Source organism: Carassius auratus, chromosome 18 (genome assembly GCF_003368295.1).
Source record: "Carassius auratus strain Wakin chromosome 18, ASM336829v1, whole genome shotgun sequence".
NCBI classification, from domain to species: Eukaryota; Metazoa; Chordata; class Actinopteri; order Cypriniformes; family Cyprinidae; genus Carassius; species Carassius auratus.
In genome coordinates, this window is record NC_039260.1 from 12,935,053 (window position 1) to 12,954,755 (window position 19,703).

General features: G+C 37.0%; 3 protein-coding genes across 10 annotated transcripts in view; all 3 read right to left on the minus strand.

Annotated features, from left to right (window-relative positions):
• Positions 1–4,461, minus strand: part of LOC113118487 (pleckstrin homology domain-containing family A member 7-like) — a 98,272-nt gene extending 93,811 nt beyond the window's left edge. For 4 of the 7 annotated variants that reach the window (XM_026287711.1, XM_026287710.1, XM_026287706.1 and 1 more), the window contains exons 1-3: positions 4,287–4,460; positions 4,104–4,180; positions 3,931–3,988 (exon numbers count right to left, since the gene is read on the minus strand). In XM_026287711.1, coding sequence (XP_026143496.1) covers positions 3,931–3,988; positions 4,104–4,180; positions 4,287–4,369 — 218 coding nt within the window. In that variant the 5' untranslated portion in view covers positions 4,370–4,460. Of the gene's footprint in view, positions 1–3,930; positions 3,989–4,103; positions 4,181–4,286 lie in introns of all 7 variants that reach the window. The other 3 variants (XM_026287704.1, XM_026287703.1, XM_026287708.1) reach the window with 2 other exon arrangements.
• A 5,123-nt stretch (positions 4,462–9,584) lies between these two features.
• On the minus strand, positions 9,585–13,863 carry LOC113118490 (protein phosphatase 1 regulatory subunit 15B-like). Its single transcript, XM_026287716.1, has 3 exons — positions 13,377–13,863; positions 11,761–12,866; positions 9,585–11,069 (listed from the first exon to the last, which is right to left on the minus strand). The coding sequence occupies exons 1-3, from the start codon at positions 13,522–13,524 to the stop codon at positions 10,860–10,862; spliced, it is 1,464 nt and encodes a 487-aa protein (XP_026143501.1). The 5' UTR covers positions 13,525–13,863; the 3' UTR covers positions 9,585–10,859.
• Positions 13,864–16,928: 3,065 nt separating this feature from the next.
• The window catches only part of LOC113118491 (phosphatidylinositol 4-phosphate 3-kinase C2 domain-containing subunit alpha-like), a 35,445-nt gene continuing 32,670 nt past the window's right edge, over positions 16,929–19,703 (minus strand). For both annotated transcript variants that reach the window (XM_026287717.1, XM_026287718.1), the window contains exons 27-33: positions 19,435–19,642; positions 19,118–19,242; positions 18,920–19,037; positions 18,484–18,565; positions 18,258–18,367; positions 18,040–18,165; positions 16,929–17,960 (exon numbers count right to left, since the gene is read on the minus strand). In XM_026287717.1, the coding sequence (XP_026143502.1) occupies positions 17,778–17,960; positions 18,040–18,165; positions 18,258–18,367; positions 18,484–18,565; positions 18,920–19,037; positions 19,118–19,242; positions 19,435–19,642 (952 nt within the window). In that variant the 3' untranslated portion in view covers positions 16,929–17,777. The remainder of the gene's footprint in view (positions 17,961–18,039; positions 18,166–18,257; positions 18,368–18,483; positions 18,566–18,919; positions 19,038–19,117; positions 19,243–19,434; positions 19,643–19,703) is intronic.

Sequence of the window (19,703 nt, forward strand, 5' to 3'; positions counted from 1 at the left end):
CACGCCCCTTTAGGCCAGAGAAACATCCTTCTTTCATGTCCTAAGGGTCTAGGCTGCATGATTAACCATTTAGTTGCTATGGAGCTTGAATTCAACCACAAACAATTCAGATTTTTTTTTTTTTTTTTTTTTTTTTTATAAACCTTGTTTTTGTTTTAAGCTTGCACTACACTTATGGGATACTCTTATCCATTTTTTAAAACCTAAAAGGTCTTTAATATCCATAACATTACCACCATCGAGACCTGTTGAATACCAAAAACGTGACGCATTGAGAATACATTGTGTTCTCCTACAGTCAGATTCCCATACACACCCCCTGCTGACTGTTAGGGTAACTACAGTCCAAATGATGTGTATTGCACCCTGGGCTGGGCATCACTGTGAACAAAGTCTACAATAAGTGCTTCTGTGGAAATTTGCAAGGTTCGTAGCAAATAGTTCCTTAAGCACATCTGCACTTGTTTGCAAAACTGAACTACACACTGAAATGTGTAGTTTTTGGACAAAATTAAGGGACCTTATCAGTAATTGATCTGTCCAAACTAAAAGTGAAAATGTTGTTTGTTGAAAGACAGTTGGCCTTAATCAATTATTGCTTTATTGCATCTGATAAAACAATGAGGACCAATCCTAATCTTTTTGAAGGGAGAAATGAAAACAGTGCTGATAATGATCATTTATGATTTATCTTACAGTACTGTATATTTACACACACACACGTGTATATATACCGGTATATATATATATATATATATATATATATATATATATATATATATATATATATATATATATATATATATATATATATATATATATATATATATATATATGAACAAAAACACATTGTAACTAGACGTTTACACTAGGGCCGGGACTTTAACGCGTTAATTGAGATTAATTAATTATACAAAAAATAACGCGTTAACTAAGATTACTTAATTACAGAAATTCCCGCATTTTTAATAACTTATTTTTTCACCGCGGAACGTTTCTCACTGGATGAGTTTCGGTGGACCGATTATACTGGAGCACCAACTAGCGTTCGCAACTTCGCATATCACCGCAGCACATCTCAAGTATCACCTCAACTCAAAACATATAGCAGCTAGCGTGGACTTTACACTTTATGTTGAACTATGTATTATTTTGTTGGTGCAACAGTTTATGTTGAACTCTTTATTGTTTTGGCCAAGGTTATTGAGAGTTGGACTTAGTATGTTATGGCCTCTGAAGCAACAGAGAGATGTTTTCTAATAGTCAGTGTTTCCAATGTTCTGAATGTAATTGACAGTATTGTGTTTTACTTAAAAAACACTTTACAGAAGGTTCCAGCACCTATAAGGCTTCCTGAATTTCTGAAATGTACTATTTCTAAATTGTTTCTAAATATGCTATTGCTACACTTCATGGCAAACATTGCACTGGTCTGCTAGACTTGGTTGAACAAAAATAAACAATATTTTGTTGCTTAAGCTTATGTATTCAGTCATTATTCAACGGTATAAACCCAAGTGAAAAAAAATTACTTCTCACTGTTCTCAGGTCAAATATTTATATGCGATTAAAATGCGATTAATTTTGATTAATTAATTACAAAGCCTCTAATTAATTAGATTAATTTTTTTAATCGAGTCCCGGCCCTAGTTTACACACATTTAAGACTCCTATTCCCCCAAAGAAAGCTACAACACTGGATTTATGGCAGCGGTGACCAGGTACAATAAGCGTCAGATGAGCTTCATCAAGTGCTGCCAGCATTTTCCACAGCAACACTCCTACTATAAGCTAATTGGTAATATCTCGGATCCTCCATCATATCCACCTCCAACAATCACTGGTCGTCATTCTTCTACTTCCCTTGAGGAGGGAATGGAAAGACCAGGACAACAATAATCATCACTCAAACCCTGAGTAAAGACAGCATTCCCTCTTAAATATTACAGCTCACTTTCAGCAACTTGTAGTTAAGTTAATTATTTACTTGATCCACAGGATCGCCAGTTTATTTCCTCTGTATTGCACAGGGTTTTGTGGTTGCATGATCAGGCACTCCTATTTCTTGATGCCTGAATGTCATTGGTGGCCTGCATGACTAGTCATAGCTTTGAAAATATGATCACAACGTCTCAGTTCTCTGCCATGAAACTGTTTGTTCTATTAATTTCCTGTTGGGGCCATGAGAGGTTAAAAAAATTATAAAAGGATTAAGGAATACTGTCACAAACAGATTTTAGTCCTTGCTTGAAAGCTGAGCTCAGGCTTCTGCACTAGAAGATATTATTCTGTGTGAGTTATGGCCCTGAAACTCATAATAATTTAATCATACCAAATGCCTTCAAATGTTTCACCATTCCCCCCTAATACATTTCCAACCTTCTTAGAATAGATTCAACTTCTGAATGTTGTCTATCAGAAACCCTCCCAGTTCCTTCAGAGCTATTCGAGGAGAGAACTGGCTTTTCGCTCTTCTCTTTAAAACATTATCACAGTGGTTTGATAATATTCATAATTCAAGTCAGGTATTGGCCAGGGCAATGAAGTTTATATCTTGATGCTCTAACTGTGCAGGTTTTATGATCACGACACCATATTTTTCAGTTGCAGCTTCTTCAGTTCTCAGTTGTGGTTTTTTGTGCAAGCTTCAAGGTGAATACTGAAATTTTCTGAGGTAATTCTGTGTCGTTTGGACACAATCCTTCTTAGTTATCAATGGTCCCTATCATTGCCTTTCGATTTTTACCCACTATTCTGCTTTTTGATCATAAAGTCTGGCCATGCTTTATGTGTGCAATCATAATCATAAAAAAACATTGTTTTTAAAACATGAAACCATTAGGCTGAAGCTCCTGCTAAACTGGTTCCAAATCAAATTTTCTCCAAATCCCTGTAACTCTTAGTTTCGTTCAGCTTTTTGTTCCCTAATCACCCTTCATTTCACACTATACAGATTCAGTCAGGTGAGCTACAGCAGGAAGTCACAACTGCATCCTGTTTGTCTTTAATCCAACAGGCTCCACCCATGCGAGATCCTCAAACAGACTGGCGTGTGAATATCATGTGATGCATTTTGAATTTCTCAGTAAATGCATAGGCATGCAGGTGTTATCTGAGAGTCTTCTGCTCTTTCATACTCAAGATCAAGCTCTGACTGAGTACAGTATATGATCATCATCTTTGCATCTGTAGTGTCTAATACCAATCTCATCCCCAAATCAGCACTTAGTGAGTTAAAAATCTAGACAGCCTGACAATGACTCAAACCATGTTTATTCAGAGATTTAGTTCTGCTCATCCTTAGACCCTGAGCCAACTCTGAGGATATCAGAAAACACTGGGAGAGACTGAAACTAATTCAACTTTAGTATTTAATCAGTGGTTCTTAAGGTCCAGTCACTATAGATTTATATACATAGTCACTTTCAAAACCCAGGGACCGACTGAATCCGATGCAAAATCTGTGTGGGGAAATATTCGCCCTCATGCATAACTCTTGCCAGTGTGCACCATTGCTGCAAATGCCTTAAGGTCAAATTTGTGTAACTTAGATATTCATAATGTGTGTACAGTATAACAAAAATATTAAACTTAAGATATATATATATATATATATATATATATATATATATATATATATATATATACACACACACACAGTAGCTCGGTTTTGAGACTCTGCCAACATGAGAAATCAACAGTCACCTGTTCTGTTCTGTAGACTTTGACCTTGAATGCCAATCTTCAAAGACAATAACTGTGCATACTGTAACTAGCTTACCTTTGATACCCCTCGTGCACAATATTCAAATTTGATATTTTTTGCTGACATCTCAGACAGCCATATTTAAGCCCTCTTATGACCTGTCATCCACCTGACTCACTACAGCACTGCAGTAAGGTGTAATTACTATAAACACATCCACTTACTCAATAAAGAAACTCGCTCCTTCCTTCGTAAACCCTTCCTCCCAACCTGCGGGTAGATCTAGGAGGCAAGAAAAATAGCACGTTTGCGAAACTTTTAGCGTTCAATTATTCTTGAATACCTGCGCAACACGAAATAACACTTAAATGATGAAATGGAAATTAAATGCACTAACCGGATCGGATCATGTGTCCAGAATTGACAGGTTGACCGGTGCAGGGATGAAGCCAAGAAGTGCTCCTCGTCTCATCGCTGCCAGGAAAACAAACCACCTGTTAGCGATGCAATTGGCTGGGAAACACTCGCACGGTATGATAAAGAAATTCTTTCTAATGCAACAGTAAACACATATCCTCACTCTATGAAAAAGACCCTGCCGTCCCTGCACACCCCATAAGAGTGGTTCTCAGGTAAGGTGTCCCGCCGGAGCGGCGCCGCCATTATTCCCGTGTAAAGTCCGGTCTACCTCATCTTCCCTCCTCGCTGTCCTCTCGTGGAGCGATCGGCGCTCGGGCAAAAGGCGATTAAAGGGGAGGGCTAACTTGGCTTTCAGTGAGCAAGGTTGGCCGACAAAAAAAGATAAATTCCTTACAATATAGACTATCGTCCTGCAACCTAGGGAAAACCATTGCTCATGCTCTTGAGATCATATAACAATAATGTATTTTTCAGGCAAAACAGCTTAGTCAGTTATGTCGGAATGTATATTCATAGTGCTTGGTGTTCCATTAAATTAAATATTTCCTTATGCATGTTTTCAAAACATTGATTGATTTATAGATAGATAGATAGATAGATAGATAGATATATAGATAGATAGATAGATAGATAGATAGATAGATAGATAGATAGATAGATAGATAGATAGATAGATAGATAGATAGATAGATAGATAGATAGATAGATTTGATCGTGTGTTATTGGTTCTTTGTTGCAGAATAGCTTGTGGGTTGCAGGGTCTGGCTGTACACACATACTTATTTTTCATTGATTAGAGAAGTTTTATTTACACAAATTACGGTTTGTTAAAGGTTCTGTAAGTTTTGTGGCATTTAAAAACGATTTGATAATATATTTGAACCAGTAAAGCACTGAAAGAAGAGCGCCTTAACTTTACATTAAGCTACTTAAGTTATACAGTATTTTTATTTTTATAAGTTTTTTAGTTGTGATTATTTATTAATTGTGATGTATTTATGTGTTTATTTTGAATCTTGTTTCTGTGGACATACTACTTCAGTTGTAATTTCCTGTTTCCACTTTTTATCTGCAGAAGTTCCACAGACTTTACAGTAAAATGTATTGTGCAGTTGTTAGCTTAAGTTATTTTTTCTTGATCCACTTTAAATGACTAGTTTATCAGGCTGATTCAGTCATATTAAACGTGTTATGTTGAGTAGTAAATTATATCAAACACACACATAAATAAAAGGGCTTTACATTACCGGTATAAAAAGATGCTAAATCAGTAGCTATGTTATACCCTTTTTAATTATAACACTGGTTGCCTTAATTTATTCATTTTCATGCTGCAGATAAATATATATATATATATATTTGTAAACAAAATAATTATTTGAAAACAAATTATAGTTTAGCATTTCTGGGAAAGCAGAAAACATTTTACCAGTGCAATATGTACACCATCTACTGACATGGACATTCTGTAGATAAATGTAAAAAAAAATAGGACTATTCGATTACAGATCATGGCACCACTGTGATCTCCATCAAACATTTTCTGTGGGATCTTCACAGTAGACATGGATCATTTGCCAGTGGCATGAAAAATACAAATAAGATTTATTTATAAAGCTGCAGTACATAAAAGGGGTCACTCAATATTCTGATGTGGTCGTATTGTGGCACCTAGAGGCCTGTCAGCATAAGGCAAGTTTATTTATACAGCACTTTCATTTATTTTCAAAGTGCTTTACATAAAAGGAAGTAAAATAATCATAAAAAAATCGCAACAATTAAACAAGTTACTGATACATTACTGTTCTCTATGACTATCACCATCAGTCTGTTGGTAAAGGAAATAAGATGGCAGAGAAAAAGAAGATGAGGAGAAGCTGAGTTTGGGTCAGCAAGCAGAGAATCAAGCTACTTTCAGGGATTTTGAAGTCCTTCCCCCTGCAAATCAGGTCCAAAGCTTTGAAAATGAAGTGGGTGGCCATGCCTCCATGCCTTGTCCCATCATCGTGTTCCCTGAAGTTCCTGAAAGCTGTTCCTTGCCGCCCAAGAGGTTCTTGTGAAAGCTGATCCTGTCGAAGCTGCCCCAGACATTCCTGTCTCCGACTCTCCATCCCTCGGTCTGATGAGACTGGCCTCTTCATCTTTCAAAGAATCCCAATCCCTGGTAGCATCAGGCACCTTAGCTTGAGGCACTAATAGTTTTACTTACATTATAAAAAATAAAAACAACTGTGCCATGTTTCTGATTGCTCATGTTGTTCATTTTCCAATGGTTCATAAAGTTTATATTTCTTTAGAGGATGAAGTATATTGCATATATAATAAGCATGTTCACTGTAGTTTAAACTTCATTGAAATATAATTTCATTAAAATAATTTCATTAATTAAATTGAATTTTTTCCTCTCACTGCTCAAAATGTCTTAGGATAAGTGAATTGAGACTGTACTTCCATCAACGTGTGTGTAAAACAGACTTGTGTATGGATTAACCGTTTCTCGCTCATGAATATAGCCATAGTTGCTGGAATGGTGTTAAGAAGAAAGTAGTAGTAGGTAGTCTCCTGAAACGGTCTTCCAACAGTCTCGAAGGAGTTCCCCGAGAGATGCTTAGCACTTGTTGGCCCTTTTGCCTTCTGTCTGTGGTCCAGCTCACCCCTAAACCATCTCGATTATTGGGTTCAGGTCCGGTGACTGTGGAGGCCAGGTCATCTGGTGCAGCACCCCATCACTCTCCTTCTTGGTCAAATAGCCCTTGATGCCTTCAGTGTGACTCTACAATTTTCATAGTCATAAAAATAAAGAAAACTCTTTGAATGAGAAGGTGTGTCCAAACTTTTGGTCTTTACTATGTGTATATATATATATATATATATATATATATATATATATATATATATATATAATTTTAAAAAGTGTAATTACATTGTAAATTAGTTATATTAATTTTTATAATTTGTTGAGTAATAATAGCTATAGCTATGTAAATACTACTAAAATACTTTTAAACTGATAAAACAATAAATGTTTTTAAAGTTAAACATGCAAATGTGGCATTAAACAATTGAAATATTTAATTGAAATCTCAGGGGCTACTTAAAGTAACTTACATAATTTAGGTCACAGGGGTTTGGCTGACAAAAAGTTTGAAATCCCTTGTAAAATAAAGAGTTTAGTTCAACTTTAAATCCACCTAACATACAGTTTATGAAACCTACACTATGATAGGACTCTATATAGCCTATATAATGTTTTGAAATAATTTTTAACAGACTCTCTTCAAAAATAAATAAATATATAAATAAATGATAATAATAATATAAAAACTTGCTTGAGATTTATATTTTAGCTGCTATCTATCTACATATAATAATAAATAATAAAAAAAAACTTAAAAGATCGTTGCAGTCTGGTTGTATTTTTGGTAGTTTGGTATTTTAAGTCAGATTATGAAAAAATATAGCATATAAATGTTCCAGCCAAGCCGAGCTCTGTACCATAGGGTCTGTACTGGATATAATGAAGATGGATCCAAACCTGCTCAATGGTGACGCCTTGTGATGGTTGCCATGCAGCACATACAGCTAACCATTGTAGAGAGATCTGTCTGTGTTTCATATCAAAGCTTTCTGCTGTGGTTTGGCCTACTTCATTCGTGACACGAGTTCATGTAACGGCATGTGTGAACATACAGACAGCATGCGGTTTGAATAAATTTGCCTAATTTGAAGAAATGTTTTCAGCTACACTATCATTCTCTGGTATAAGAAAAGCTTTTAGCAATGTGCTTTGATTTTGCAATATGGGGAAGATTATTGAAAATAAATTCTGCTGCGTTGAAGGCTCACATAAATATGTAACCTCAGTTATTCATAATGGAACAAGTTTAGTACTTTACTCTTCATATAGCTGGCCTCCTTCGCAATGGATGGAGAAGGAAATTGTTTTTTTGCAACAAAAAACACCTGGATTTTGCAACAAAGCAACTCAAGGACTAGTTTTTAGATTTGTACGAAGATTGTTAGATTGTCTGGTCGAATGGACCTCAATTCAACCATCATGTTTGAAAGAAACCACTGCTCATAACTTCTACAGTAGCATCACAAAAGTAAAGTGTTCTGGCAGCAGCTTCACGCTCATGAGGGACTCGTAAGAGAAGAAAAGTTCAATGCATCAAAATATTGTGATAGCCTTAGTGAAAACCTAGTCCAGAGCATTCAGTACCTCATGGCAGAATTAAGGTTCACCTTCCAAAAGGACAATGACCCTCAGCACACAGCAAGAGTGGCTTATGGACAACTCTGTGAATGCTGTGAGTGGTTCAGCCACAGCCTGGGCTTGAACACATCAAATATTTCTGGAGAATCCTGAAAAATGTCCTTCAGCCCCCATCCAAGCTGACAGAGCTTGAGAGGTGAAGAGAAGAATGGCAGATAATTGCCGATGTACATGCGCAAAGCTTGTTGCATCATATCCCAAAAGACTTGAGGCTGTAAAGCTGCTTGAACCTAGCACTGAATTTACAAAGTGACACTGTGAAGCTGCTGCATCTAATTTGAATATTCAAATATGTTTACATATCAGACAGGGAAGAGTCACTGTTTTTAATCATTCTTGTTTTTAACCATGCACATTATTGATGTTCAGAAATATAAAAAAAAAAAATAACTGTAATAACCAATCCAGCACAAATGTCTCTCTGCAACATGTGTCTGACTATCTTTTGCCTCACACACTGGCTGCTGACTGCTCTATTGCATCAGGCAGTCAGTGCTTTGTAATTGTGACTCCAGAGATCCCCCTTCTCAAGCTTTGGACTCTCCAGGATGAGTAATAGAGGCTGGGGCCACAACACACCAGCCCCTGCTGCAATCACATGCAATCCTCTCACAGCCACATAGTGCTGTGCTTGGTTGCCTAGAGACCAAGGTCACCTGGGTGAAGGCACCTTCGAGAGGAAGACACCATGGCATTGCCACATGCAACTACCATCATGCATCCAGCTACAAACCCTTCCTCAAACTGCTCTCAGATCTGTTGCTGTTTCAAAAAGCAATAATTAAAGTACAACTATTCAGCTATTGCTAATATGGTGTTAAACACTTTCATTATATCATGTGTCCACCTTGCATTATCAATAAATTTGTCTGAGATGCAATCTAATTAATTCAGGGACAGAGCATCATTAAATTAGACACGCAGTCTGTTGTCAGAGCCTGAAAGATTGCGTAAACGATTGCTTGTCTTTGCACCATGCAAGCTTGTGTTGCAGCTGATGTGTCGAGGAGAGATGCTAATTGATTTCTCCTCACGGGAGAGAGTTTCATCACGCTTTGTTTTTAACTCTCTCTTACAGGGGCTGCACATGACGGTCTCGCAGGAGTTCTGTACCTCTACAGTCAGAGTCTGAGACACAATGAATTAGTAAGATAAACCAAATAAATGAGTCAAGACACAGCGTGCAAGGAAACAAATCTACATTCAACAAATGCAGGATGGGTTAGCAGAACATTTGAAGAGCAAGAGTTTCTAAAACAGAAAAAAAACTGCAATAATCAGTGATGGCAAAAGTAGCAAACATAACAGCATCTGTTATTGTAGGACAAATTGTCTAGGATGTAATTTACATATTCAGTACTGCTCTAAAGTTTGGGGTCTGTAAGATTTGTCAATATATTTAAAAGAAGTTTCTTCTGCTTAATAAGGCTGCATTTATTTGATCAAAATTCAGTTAAACAGTAATATTGTGAAATATTATATACTCAAGAAACATTTTCTTAACATTATCATTGTTGTAAATTGTGCTTCTTAATAATTTTGAAGAAACCGTGATGTGTTTGATTGTGTCCTTGCTGAATTAAAAGCATTAATAAATATAATATGAAAAATCTTACTGACTGCAAACTTTTTAACAGTAAATTATCTGAACAAATATATATTTATCTATATATAGAAAAATGTAAACATTTAGGTGCATTGTAACTTGGTCTTGTTACATCTTTTTTTTTTTTCTTTACATTTTCGTCAACATGATGAAAAATAAAAAAGCAGCCTATTTTCACACCATTTAAAACAACTGGAATAAACAAGGTACAATTTACCCAGCAATGAAAATTGTTATCTTTTACTCTTCCTCACATCTTTCAAACATGTGTGACATTCTTTCTTTTGTGAAATGCAAGAGGAGCTATTTTTAAGAATTATTATTGAACTATTTCTTTGTTTTGAAGATTACTGAACTTTTAAAAACTATTTTTACTAAACTATTTTATGTATACAATGAAAGTCAGTGGGTTCCAAACAACACTGGACCCTCTGACCTTCATTGTATAGGAAAAAACATCATGCCATTTTTCAAAAAGTCTTATTTGGTGTTTCACATGAAAAAAGTCTTGGAATTGGCAATGACATGAGGGTAAATGTTGGCAGAATATTCATTTTTAGGCGATTTAAATAAAACAACACTAGTCTAGTACTCCAACATATCAACAAGTTGTGTTAAAAAATAAATGTGTGTGATCAGTCACACTGAAGAGTCTGTAAGGCATGGCAAAAAAAATTAATATATAAAAATTCCGTAGTAACTTTTCATAGCAGTCAAGGTACAATGTGTTGGGACACAGCAGTGAGGTATGAATGTCAATTTAAGTCAATATAGCAGTCTAGAGGCTGGCCGGGGAACTATAAAAATCAATAATTACAATCAGAAACCAATTTTTGCAAATCAAGGGCTGGTTACTTCTGTGTTCTGTCCTTATAGGCCCACAGCTTTTCCCTGTGTGACAAACTAAAACAGTAGCCAATGGCTTTCTCAGTTTCACGGATTCTCTTTCGAAAACGGTCTCTGTCCCGTGCAAACTCCTCCCACGGTCCCTTACGAGATGCCTGAAAAGCAAAGGACCAAGCTTGCATCTTGTGGACTTGTACGATAGGAGAAAATTTCACCTGGAAAACATTAGCAACATGCTGTTAGCAAGCAATGATTGACAGTTGACATAAGTCAGGGTTGCCAACTCTCGCATCTGGCGTGACAGTTCCTTGAGAGTTGGCAACCCTGCATAAGTGCCATAAAGGTGCGGTCAAATCGCAAAATGGTCAATAGTGGTGTGATGTCTGAAGCAAAGTTCTCACAAAAATCACTTTCAAACCATGTAGTTTTCTGTTGTTCAGCTTGGTAAGTTTGAGTAAGCAACTTGAACCTGTTGTTGTGGAGAAATCGAAATTCCCAATCGCGAAAATTCGCTAAACAACAGTGACCACACCTTAAAGAGATTGTTCTCCCAAAAATTACAATTTTTGTCACAATTTACTCACCCTCATGTCGTTCCAAACCGGTTTACGTTTCTTTCTTATGTTGAACATTAAAGAAGATATTTTGTAGATTACTGGTAATCAAACAGTTGTTGGTCCCCATTGACTTCCATAGTATTTCTTCCCTTACTAATGAAGTCAGTGTGGACTAACAGCAGTTTGGTTCTTCAATATATATATATATATATATATATATATATATATATATATATATATATAATATATATATATTTTTTTTTTTCACCATAAGAACAACACAAGGGTAATTAAATGATGACAATATTTTCATTTTTTGGTGAGCTATTCCTTTAAGTCTGATAATTACCTTCTTAAAATTGGGACATTTCCTTTGGTTGCCCTGAAGAACAGTCAGACGAACATGTCTTCTCCATGGCACCACTGATAATGTCTCAACTGGTAATTTGTGGCAGCAATGGCGAGCAACTTTACTTGGTGGTAACTGCAGCTTTGAGCGTCTTGAAGATTTTAAGAGTCTATCGGTTTTATTTAGTGTGTTGTCACTGGGCGAATCATGTTTTGAAGGAACCGATGTAGCTGGTGAGCTTTGAAGAGGGGCTCTGAAATTCAAAGGGTGATATGGGTCATCATTCTGAGAGAGGGATCTCCATAAGGCCTCTTCTTCTTCATCTTCAGAACCTGTTTTAGAAGAATCGGAGCCTGTAGATGCAGTGGAGTGTGATACAGTGGGACTTTCGGCCTTTAAAACCACCTGGGTTTTGCTTTTTTCACGAACTGCACTGGACAAACATGCCGTGAAGTTTAGAGGGTGATATGGATCCGTCGAGCTGGTCAGAAGGTCCCAGAGTTTTTCATTCTCCTCTCGTTCTCCTTCAAAACAAGAGCTGTCTGTGCTTCCCCAGCTGAACTCGCTGTCTGAGAACTGACTGACTGACTGCACTGGACATGGAGCTTGAACGTCCTCTGTAGATGAACTACATGGATCAGGATCAGCGATGGGCTTCTGATGCTTAACAAACTCCTTTGCAGAAAACCCAGACACATGTGCAGTAAACGTGCAGGTGTTCTCTTCGCATTTCCTTTCTGATCCTCCTAATATGGTCCAGTCATATCCATGTTTCCACATGGAGCGATCTCCAACATAGAGGTCTTCTGTGTCATTGAGACACTCTGTTGCGTGGGACACAAGGTCGTCCACCAAGGAACAACAGAGCTCATCGCCGACCAGACTGGACAGGACAGCTCTGGAGTGAGAGCTGACGTCGAATGGGTCCCTGCCGAATTTTGAAAGTGGACTGGAACCCCCGACCACCATGTTTTTGTTGTTTTCAAACAAGGACGAGAGCAGGAAACTGTCAGAAGGGTCTCCTGACCCACTTGTCATGTGCTGAATGTGTTGCCCTGTCTCATCTGTAATTCTCACGTGGACTTCAAACCTGAACATCTGGAAAACTGGGGACCAAACAAAGAGTTACTTAAAGTACCTTAAGCTATAAATAGAGACCATTCTCATAATAAATATAAGAAATGTATATTAGGATGAATGGATGGATGCAGAGATAGTAAAAATTATAGTATAAATATAAATAAATTAGCCAGGTGAAATTAAATAAACACTCATAATTATTAGAAATATTCAAAATTATATTATAATAAACAAAAACCCTCCCACCCTGAGTTGTTTGGTTTAAAATGCAGTATTGTATCACTATTAATGTTGTTTTCTTTCTACTTCTAAGTCACTCTCCTCTAAAGAAAATGCGTTTCGTTTCGTTTTGGATGAATTTAAATGAATGAATATGCAAATCTTGTATCTAAAGTATTACATATTACATTTTTTTATATATATTTTTTTTTGTTTGCACTTGCATCTATACTGAAAATAAGATTATGCAAATCGCCAATGGCATAGGCTACGGGTATTTTCAATGCAAATATATGAATGAGTAAAAGCAGAATTACCTGAAATCAAAGTGCAGCAGATGACCTGGACCAGCAGTCTCAGGTGCTCCCACAGCACCGTCAGAATCTGTTTGGTCCAGGGCAGAAGCATCATGCCGCTGTCCCCAAACCGCCGCAGCGCGGTCCGCTCCGACGCGCTCCTTTCCATCCTCAAACAATACCCTGTCACGTATTCTGATATTCGTCCCTTGGTTTGTTTTCTCTGTCGTAATTTATCGGCTGATTTTTGAAGTTTGCTAACCACATCTTCGCAGATATGAGAGCGTTAACTCCGAGCGAAAGCTGCTGAGGTCCACATGATCACCAAGTCCCGTTTCCAGCACCCCAGAATGAACGTGTGACTGCGACAAACGACTCCAACTTAAGAAAACACTTCACTATAAACAAATATCTCCAACGCTGCAACAGTGCGACCTTTGATTTGATCGCTAATGTGTCACTCACACTGGCACCGCCCTCCTTCGCACAAACCACGCCCACACGTTAGAGTAGTCCAGTGACGCACGGTTTGTCCCATGTGGAATCATAGCACGAAGCAACAGGTTTAGATATTGCTACTATTACATCACGCAGTTACAGTAAGCTTACCATATAATCGTGGAAATATATTTCAGACAAATGAATAATAAAAGGATTGAATTAAGGGAATAAATAGGTTTTTGCACTCGCTACGTCCAGACTGGATCAAAGTCCCTTTAAGGCATTTTGAATTGTGCATAAAACATATCATAAACTATTTTTAGATAAAGCCTCACTTAACTCACATTTCAAACCTTGTTACTCTGTTTCTCGTGTCACGTTACTAGAAGAAACACTGTAGAAAACGAGAGATAGCGTCAAGCATATGTAAGAAGGTCATATGTTCATTTAATCTGTAATGGACTGATCAGTAAGTTTCTGTCCTCAAGAAGAAAGTGCAACCTAGTAATACACTTAAGTAAAAACTGCTGTGCAGATTACAAATATGCCTAATTTAATATTAGTCATACAAATCTCAATTTAAACCTAAATTAGTGCTTTCATTTTTTTCCCTGTGCATTACTGTTGTACAAATATTTGTGAAAGACAAAGCAGCTAACTGTAGCCTACTTGACAATTACTTTACTGTACAGGTGGCAAGTCAGATACATGGAGTAAACCTCAGATGCATACATTTAATCTACCAGTGTGGAAGCAGTTGGAATTCATTATCATCTTTATGCTGTTGCATTACAAAATGTACATCTACAGCAGCCCTGTGTGACTGTCGAGGAAGGAGCAAAACCTAATGTCAAATCGTGCTTCCTCATCAGTAAACTCTCACCCCGGTGACAAAGCAAATGTGTGCACTGGCCTGACTGCTTTATAGTCTTTCTCTCCAGATGCTTTCTCACAGCAACAGCCTGTTTTTAATGAGGTGGTACAGATATGCTGGCAGATCTGAGGTCAGGCCTTTTAGACCTTTAGAATTTTATTGCCAAGGACAAAGCGCACCTGGGTCACACCACAAGAGTCCCTAAGGATCACACCAACACCTCAGCAGAAATCATTAGTGTGTGAGGGTCAAAGCTTTAAAGGTGTAGTCCACCATATCATTATCAACTTTTTGACTTTATTTTCTTCTGTGCAACACAAAAGAAGATTTTTGGGAACTAAACAAATTTGGTTCCTTTTTACTTCTATCATTTAGCCATAGAGGTTTGGAACAACACAACAAGTAATTCAACATGAGTACAATACACCATAGTTGCTCAACATGCCTAAATGAATACAATTTTCTTTTTTGGGGGGTAAACTATCCCTTTAAAATATGATCTTCAAAGTTTGTTGTTATTGTTAACAGTGTTGTTATTGTTGTCCAGAACTATAATCATTTTACTGTATAGCACTGAAACAGCCTTGGTTAAAGTTGTTAATGACTTACTGTTAGCATCTGATTCTGGCGCTATCCTGATTTTCATCTTACTTGATCTTAGTTCAGCCTTCGACACCATTGACCACACGCTTTTACTTAACTGACTGTAAACTGTCTTTGGTGTCTTTGGACTGCCCTAGAGTGTTTTAGATCATATTTGATGGGTCGCAGTAAATTTGTTTTTATAGATGGCTTCAGATCTGATGTGGATCCTGTTTGTACTGGTGTCCCACAGGGCTCAGTTCTTGGTCCCCTGCTTTTTAGCGTTTATATTTATCCTCTTGGTCAGCTATTAAGATCCCTTAACCTCAGCTACTATTTCTATGCTGATGACACTCAGATTTATATACATACCTGGTCAATTTGTGGATGTCCCTCATCTTTCCAACTGTATTACTGAGATTAAGTTGTGGATGTCTATAAATGTTCTGTGTCCGAATAGCTCTAAACCTGAAGTTATGCTTCTGGGCTCTCCCCACCAACAGCAAAAAGCTGTTTCTTTAGATCTATCAGTTGATGGTGTTGCCCTAGAGCTACAAAGTAAACTAAACAAATCTTGGTGTTATCTTTGACGACACCCTGTCATTCGAGCCTTTTGTGCAGAACATGGTAAAGACCTCCTTTTTTCATCTTAGAAGTATTGCACGTATTCAGCCTGTGTTGCCCTTTTCTGTTGCTGAAAAATTTATTAATTCTTTTATTTTCTCCCAAAGTGATTATTGCAATTCTCTCCTTGTTGGAGTGTCTAAACCCCCTTAACAAATTGCAATACTTGCAGAACTCAGCAGTTAGAAAATTAACTGGGGTTAGGGCTGGTGACCACACTACACTAGCTCCCTGTCAAATACATATAAATTTTAAAATCCTAATGCTTACAAGGCTCTGCATGGTCTCGCTCGTTCCCAAAACACTGTTGCACTGTTGTTCTTTAGCTGTTTTTACATCTTTTCTCAAAACATTATTTTTCAGTAATGCTTTTATTTTATTAGTTTTTATTATATATATATATTTATTTATTTATTTATTTATTTATTTTTTTTTTTTAAATATAGTATATTGTCTTATATTGTTGCGTTTTCCTTTATGTAAGCTTTCATGACAGGAACTATAGGCGCTATATAAAATACCTATAACCCTTTATAAAATAAATGTATTTTTATTATAATAATTTAATCTTTAATTGTTATTAAGCAGAAACAAAATAAAAGTGTTATAAGAAAACTTAAAAGTTAACTAAAAATTATTGCTATTATAAAGCTGAAGTACACAAATTACTAAAACAATTAAAAAAAAGGATGAATATAATTAATAATAAAGGCAAAATAAAAATCAAAAGAATGTAAAATTATTTAAAAAAGAGAGAATTAAATCAAAGCTTATTCAAGATGATCCTAAAATACCACTGGAAAAATCACAGGGCATGAAATTAATTTGTCTTCATCAATGACAACGAGAATATTAAACCTAATTATAATATTATAATATATAATAATAAAATAACACAAGTAACTCACTGTATAACAAAATGAAAACCGTTTTAACCAAATCTGAAAATGTAAAAGTGCAAAAGGAAAAACAAAAAACGGCTATATGTTTCTTGCCTGCCCCCTACTGGTTCAAGGATGTTTTTAACCTCAGAAACAACAGTTATACAGAGAGGTGTTCAAAAACATTTAATTTTCCTTAAGAAGGAGTCAGAATTACAGCAAAAATCAATTCGGTCAGGTTATGATAACCAATAAATAACTGGCCATGTTAATATCCATTCAAAATGTATTTTTAACAGTCATAAAACAGCGAATCAGATCACTATTTGCCGTGAGTGATGACAATCTTGTGCATCTTTTTAAAAAATGCCTTCTGGTAAACTCATAGATTACGATTCAGGTCTGGCAATAGCTTTTAGCCATACATGCTGGTCCCTTTTTAAAGAGGGTTCATTACACAAATTCATTGGTGGATTTAAAAAAAATCACCTTGACCAACTCTAAACCACACCATAGGAAGTACATACTACATTAGCTTACAAAACAGGGCCTTTTTTAAACCACAAACGTACTGAGAAGAGCGAAAATGAAAGGAGAGCGTGTGAAGGCACCCTGTTATTGTTCCCTAAAGGGACGTGGTCATGACTTTGTTCACTTCATTTGGCACTTTACCAAAAGCACAGTGAACTCTGCTGTGCTTGTTTTGATAGCTCAGAACCATACAGACTTTAAATGTTCCTTATTTGCATATATAGAAAAGGAAAGTGTAAAAATGAGCAGTTTTAAAAATACAAGTGTCAATCTCTCTATATATATTCTTATATTTATATATATATAATAATATAAACTCTTCTTTAAGTAAGCCGTTTGGTCCTCTTGAGTTCCAAATGTACAGAACAACAAAGACTCAACCTTGATTAGTGTCATAGAGAGAGAGAGGGAGATGCTGGGGGAATGTGAAGTGGTCCTTTAAGGGCACTTGATGCAGTCACATCACCTTTTGTGGAAGAATCGTTGGATCTAAAAGTAGGGCAGCATTGTGAGCTTGTACCACTTGACAGTCTCTCTGCTCAGGTCAAAGTCTTTAAGGCTGAGGGTGATGCCACCCAGATAGCAGTTCTCTCGCAGAGACTCCGCACTGAGCACGCTCAGCTGAAGTTCCCTTTGTTTCATGGTTTCCTTACTGTAGCCACTGTACACCAGCTGCAAGCAAAGAGAGAAGGAAGTCGTTTATTAGCTTTAGAATAAAGCAAGCATGGGTAAATAGGTAGGTTTTAGTTACCATTTCATTAAATGTCGGGTTCCTAGTTTTCCTGGCAATCTTTGTTTTGCGTTTGGAGGTTTTGTGGGGGTCGGGGAGAAGGTATGTTTTCACATAAGGGTTTGGGTCTGCACCGTCATTTGATATCTGTGTTTGGGAGGAAAAAAACGGATGAGATTTTGGAATGAACAGAAAATTATGGGATCAGTTTGAAGACAGGTGCTTTTGATATGTCTTACCAGGTCTTTAATGTGCATGACCATGATGAAGAGCGTGCTGTTTCGGTAGGACACCGACAGCTTCACCTCACCCTCCACGCGGCCGGTGGTGGGACTCATTGGAGGCGTATCTGACAAACAGACATCAAACATATGAAAACAAGCATGACACTGTGTATTGCGTTCAACTCCAATTTTTAAAATATATATTAAAAAAAAGATTAAATTTTAAATACGACACGCATACCTGGAGTTTTAGAGAGTCCTTCAACCCCCTCGGTCTTGTCATCTCTCGCAATAGGGTGGAAGAATGTGTAGATAAGATCACACTAAGAAAAAAATAATACAGTCACATTTATTACACTACTGTTCTGAAGTTTAGGTTCGGTGAGATTTTTTCCTGAAATAAATTATTACTCTTATTAAGCAAGGATGCATAAAATAGCTCAAAAAGTGAAGTCGTGGCCTAATGGTTAGAGAGTCGGACTCCCAATCGAAAGGTTGTGAGTTCGAGTCCCGGGCCGGTAGGAATTGTGGGTGGGGGGAGTGCATGTACAGTTCTCTCTCCACCTTCAATAACACGACTTAGGTGCCCTTGAGCAAGGCACCGAACCCCCAACTGCTCCCCGGGCGCCGCAGCATAAAAATTATTTTGATAATCTATTCAATTTCAATTCACCCACCTGGGTGACTTCTGTTGAACTCCTCATCAGGTTGTGCACATAGCTGCTCAATTCCACCTTCCTTTTGGATGCCACATCCTTGATATGTGTACGACCCAGGACCATTTTACTGGGAAATCTAGAAACAGGAAAAACACTCTTAGGAACAGAGAAGTTTAGAATATGACAAACCATTGTACAAGCAGTGTACTCATATACCCTGGCAACTTCCACAGGGGGAAAAGGATGGTCAACTTGTTGTGTAGTTCCTGGAACTCATCAAAGGTGCGGAAGACAAACTGCGGCTCATTCTGACCTTCCCTAAGGATCCGTATAACATACGTCTGAAAGAGACACGAATAAAAGGGTACAATTTTACAATTTCTATATTTACAAAATACATTATATCAGAATCATTGATTTTGTAGTATTTTGATGAAAATGTAACTATTTTTATTACAAAATGCAGAAAGGTAATAAAGGTAACACACACATATATATATATAAATATAATTGCTTTATAAAATGAGTCTCACGTAGTGCTTGTCTGGATTGTATCTCTTCTGAAATGAAAATACAGAGGCATCTCGAATCCTGCCGTCCTGCTTCATAGTGTACGTCCGGGGAGCGAAGGAGAGGATTGGCTCGTCATTGGAGGGAAGCCCAGAGAATCGCAACTGGGCCAGATTATGGATAAAGAAATTAAACTTTGTGGCCATACTGCCCAGACTGGATTCGATCAACCTATAAGAAAAAAAGGTGGAGGAAAAGGGGTGTTAAACAGGTATTAAATTTTTTTATTTAG

Excerpts from the sequence above, each read along its gene's own strand:
- LOC113118490 (XM_026287716.1), bottom strand. The coding sequence starts at position 13,524 with ATGGAAAGGAGCGCGTCGGAGCGGACCGCGCTGCGGCGGTTTGGGGAC. Across the intron at positions 12,867-13,376 it reads CTGCTGCACTTTGATTTCAG|TTTTCCAGATGTTCAGGTTT; the intron begins GTAATTCTGCTT and ends TTTGGTCCCCAG. Across the intron at positions 11,070-11,760 it reads AATGTCCCAATTTTAAGAAG|GTGAAATTTTCTCCTATCGT; the intron begins GTAATTATCAGA and ends AATGTTTTCCAG.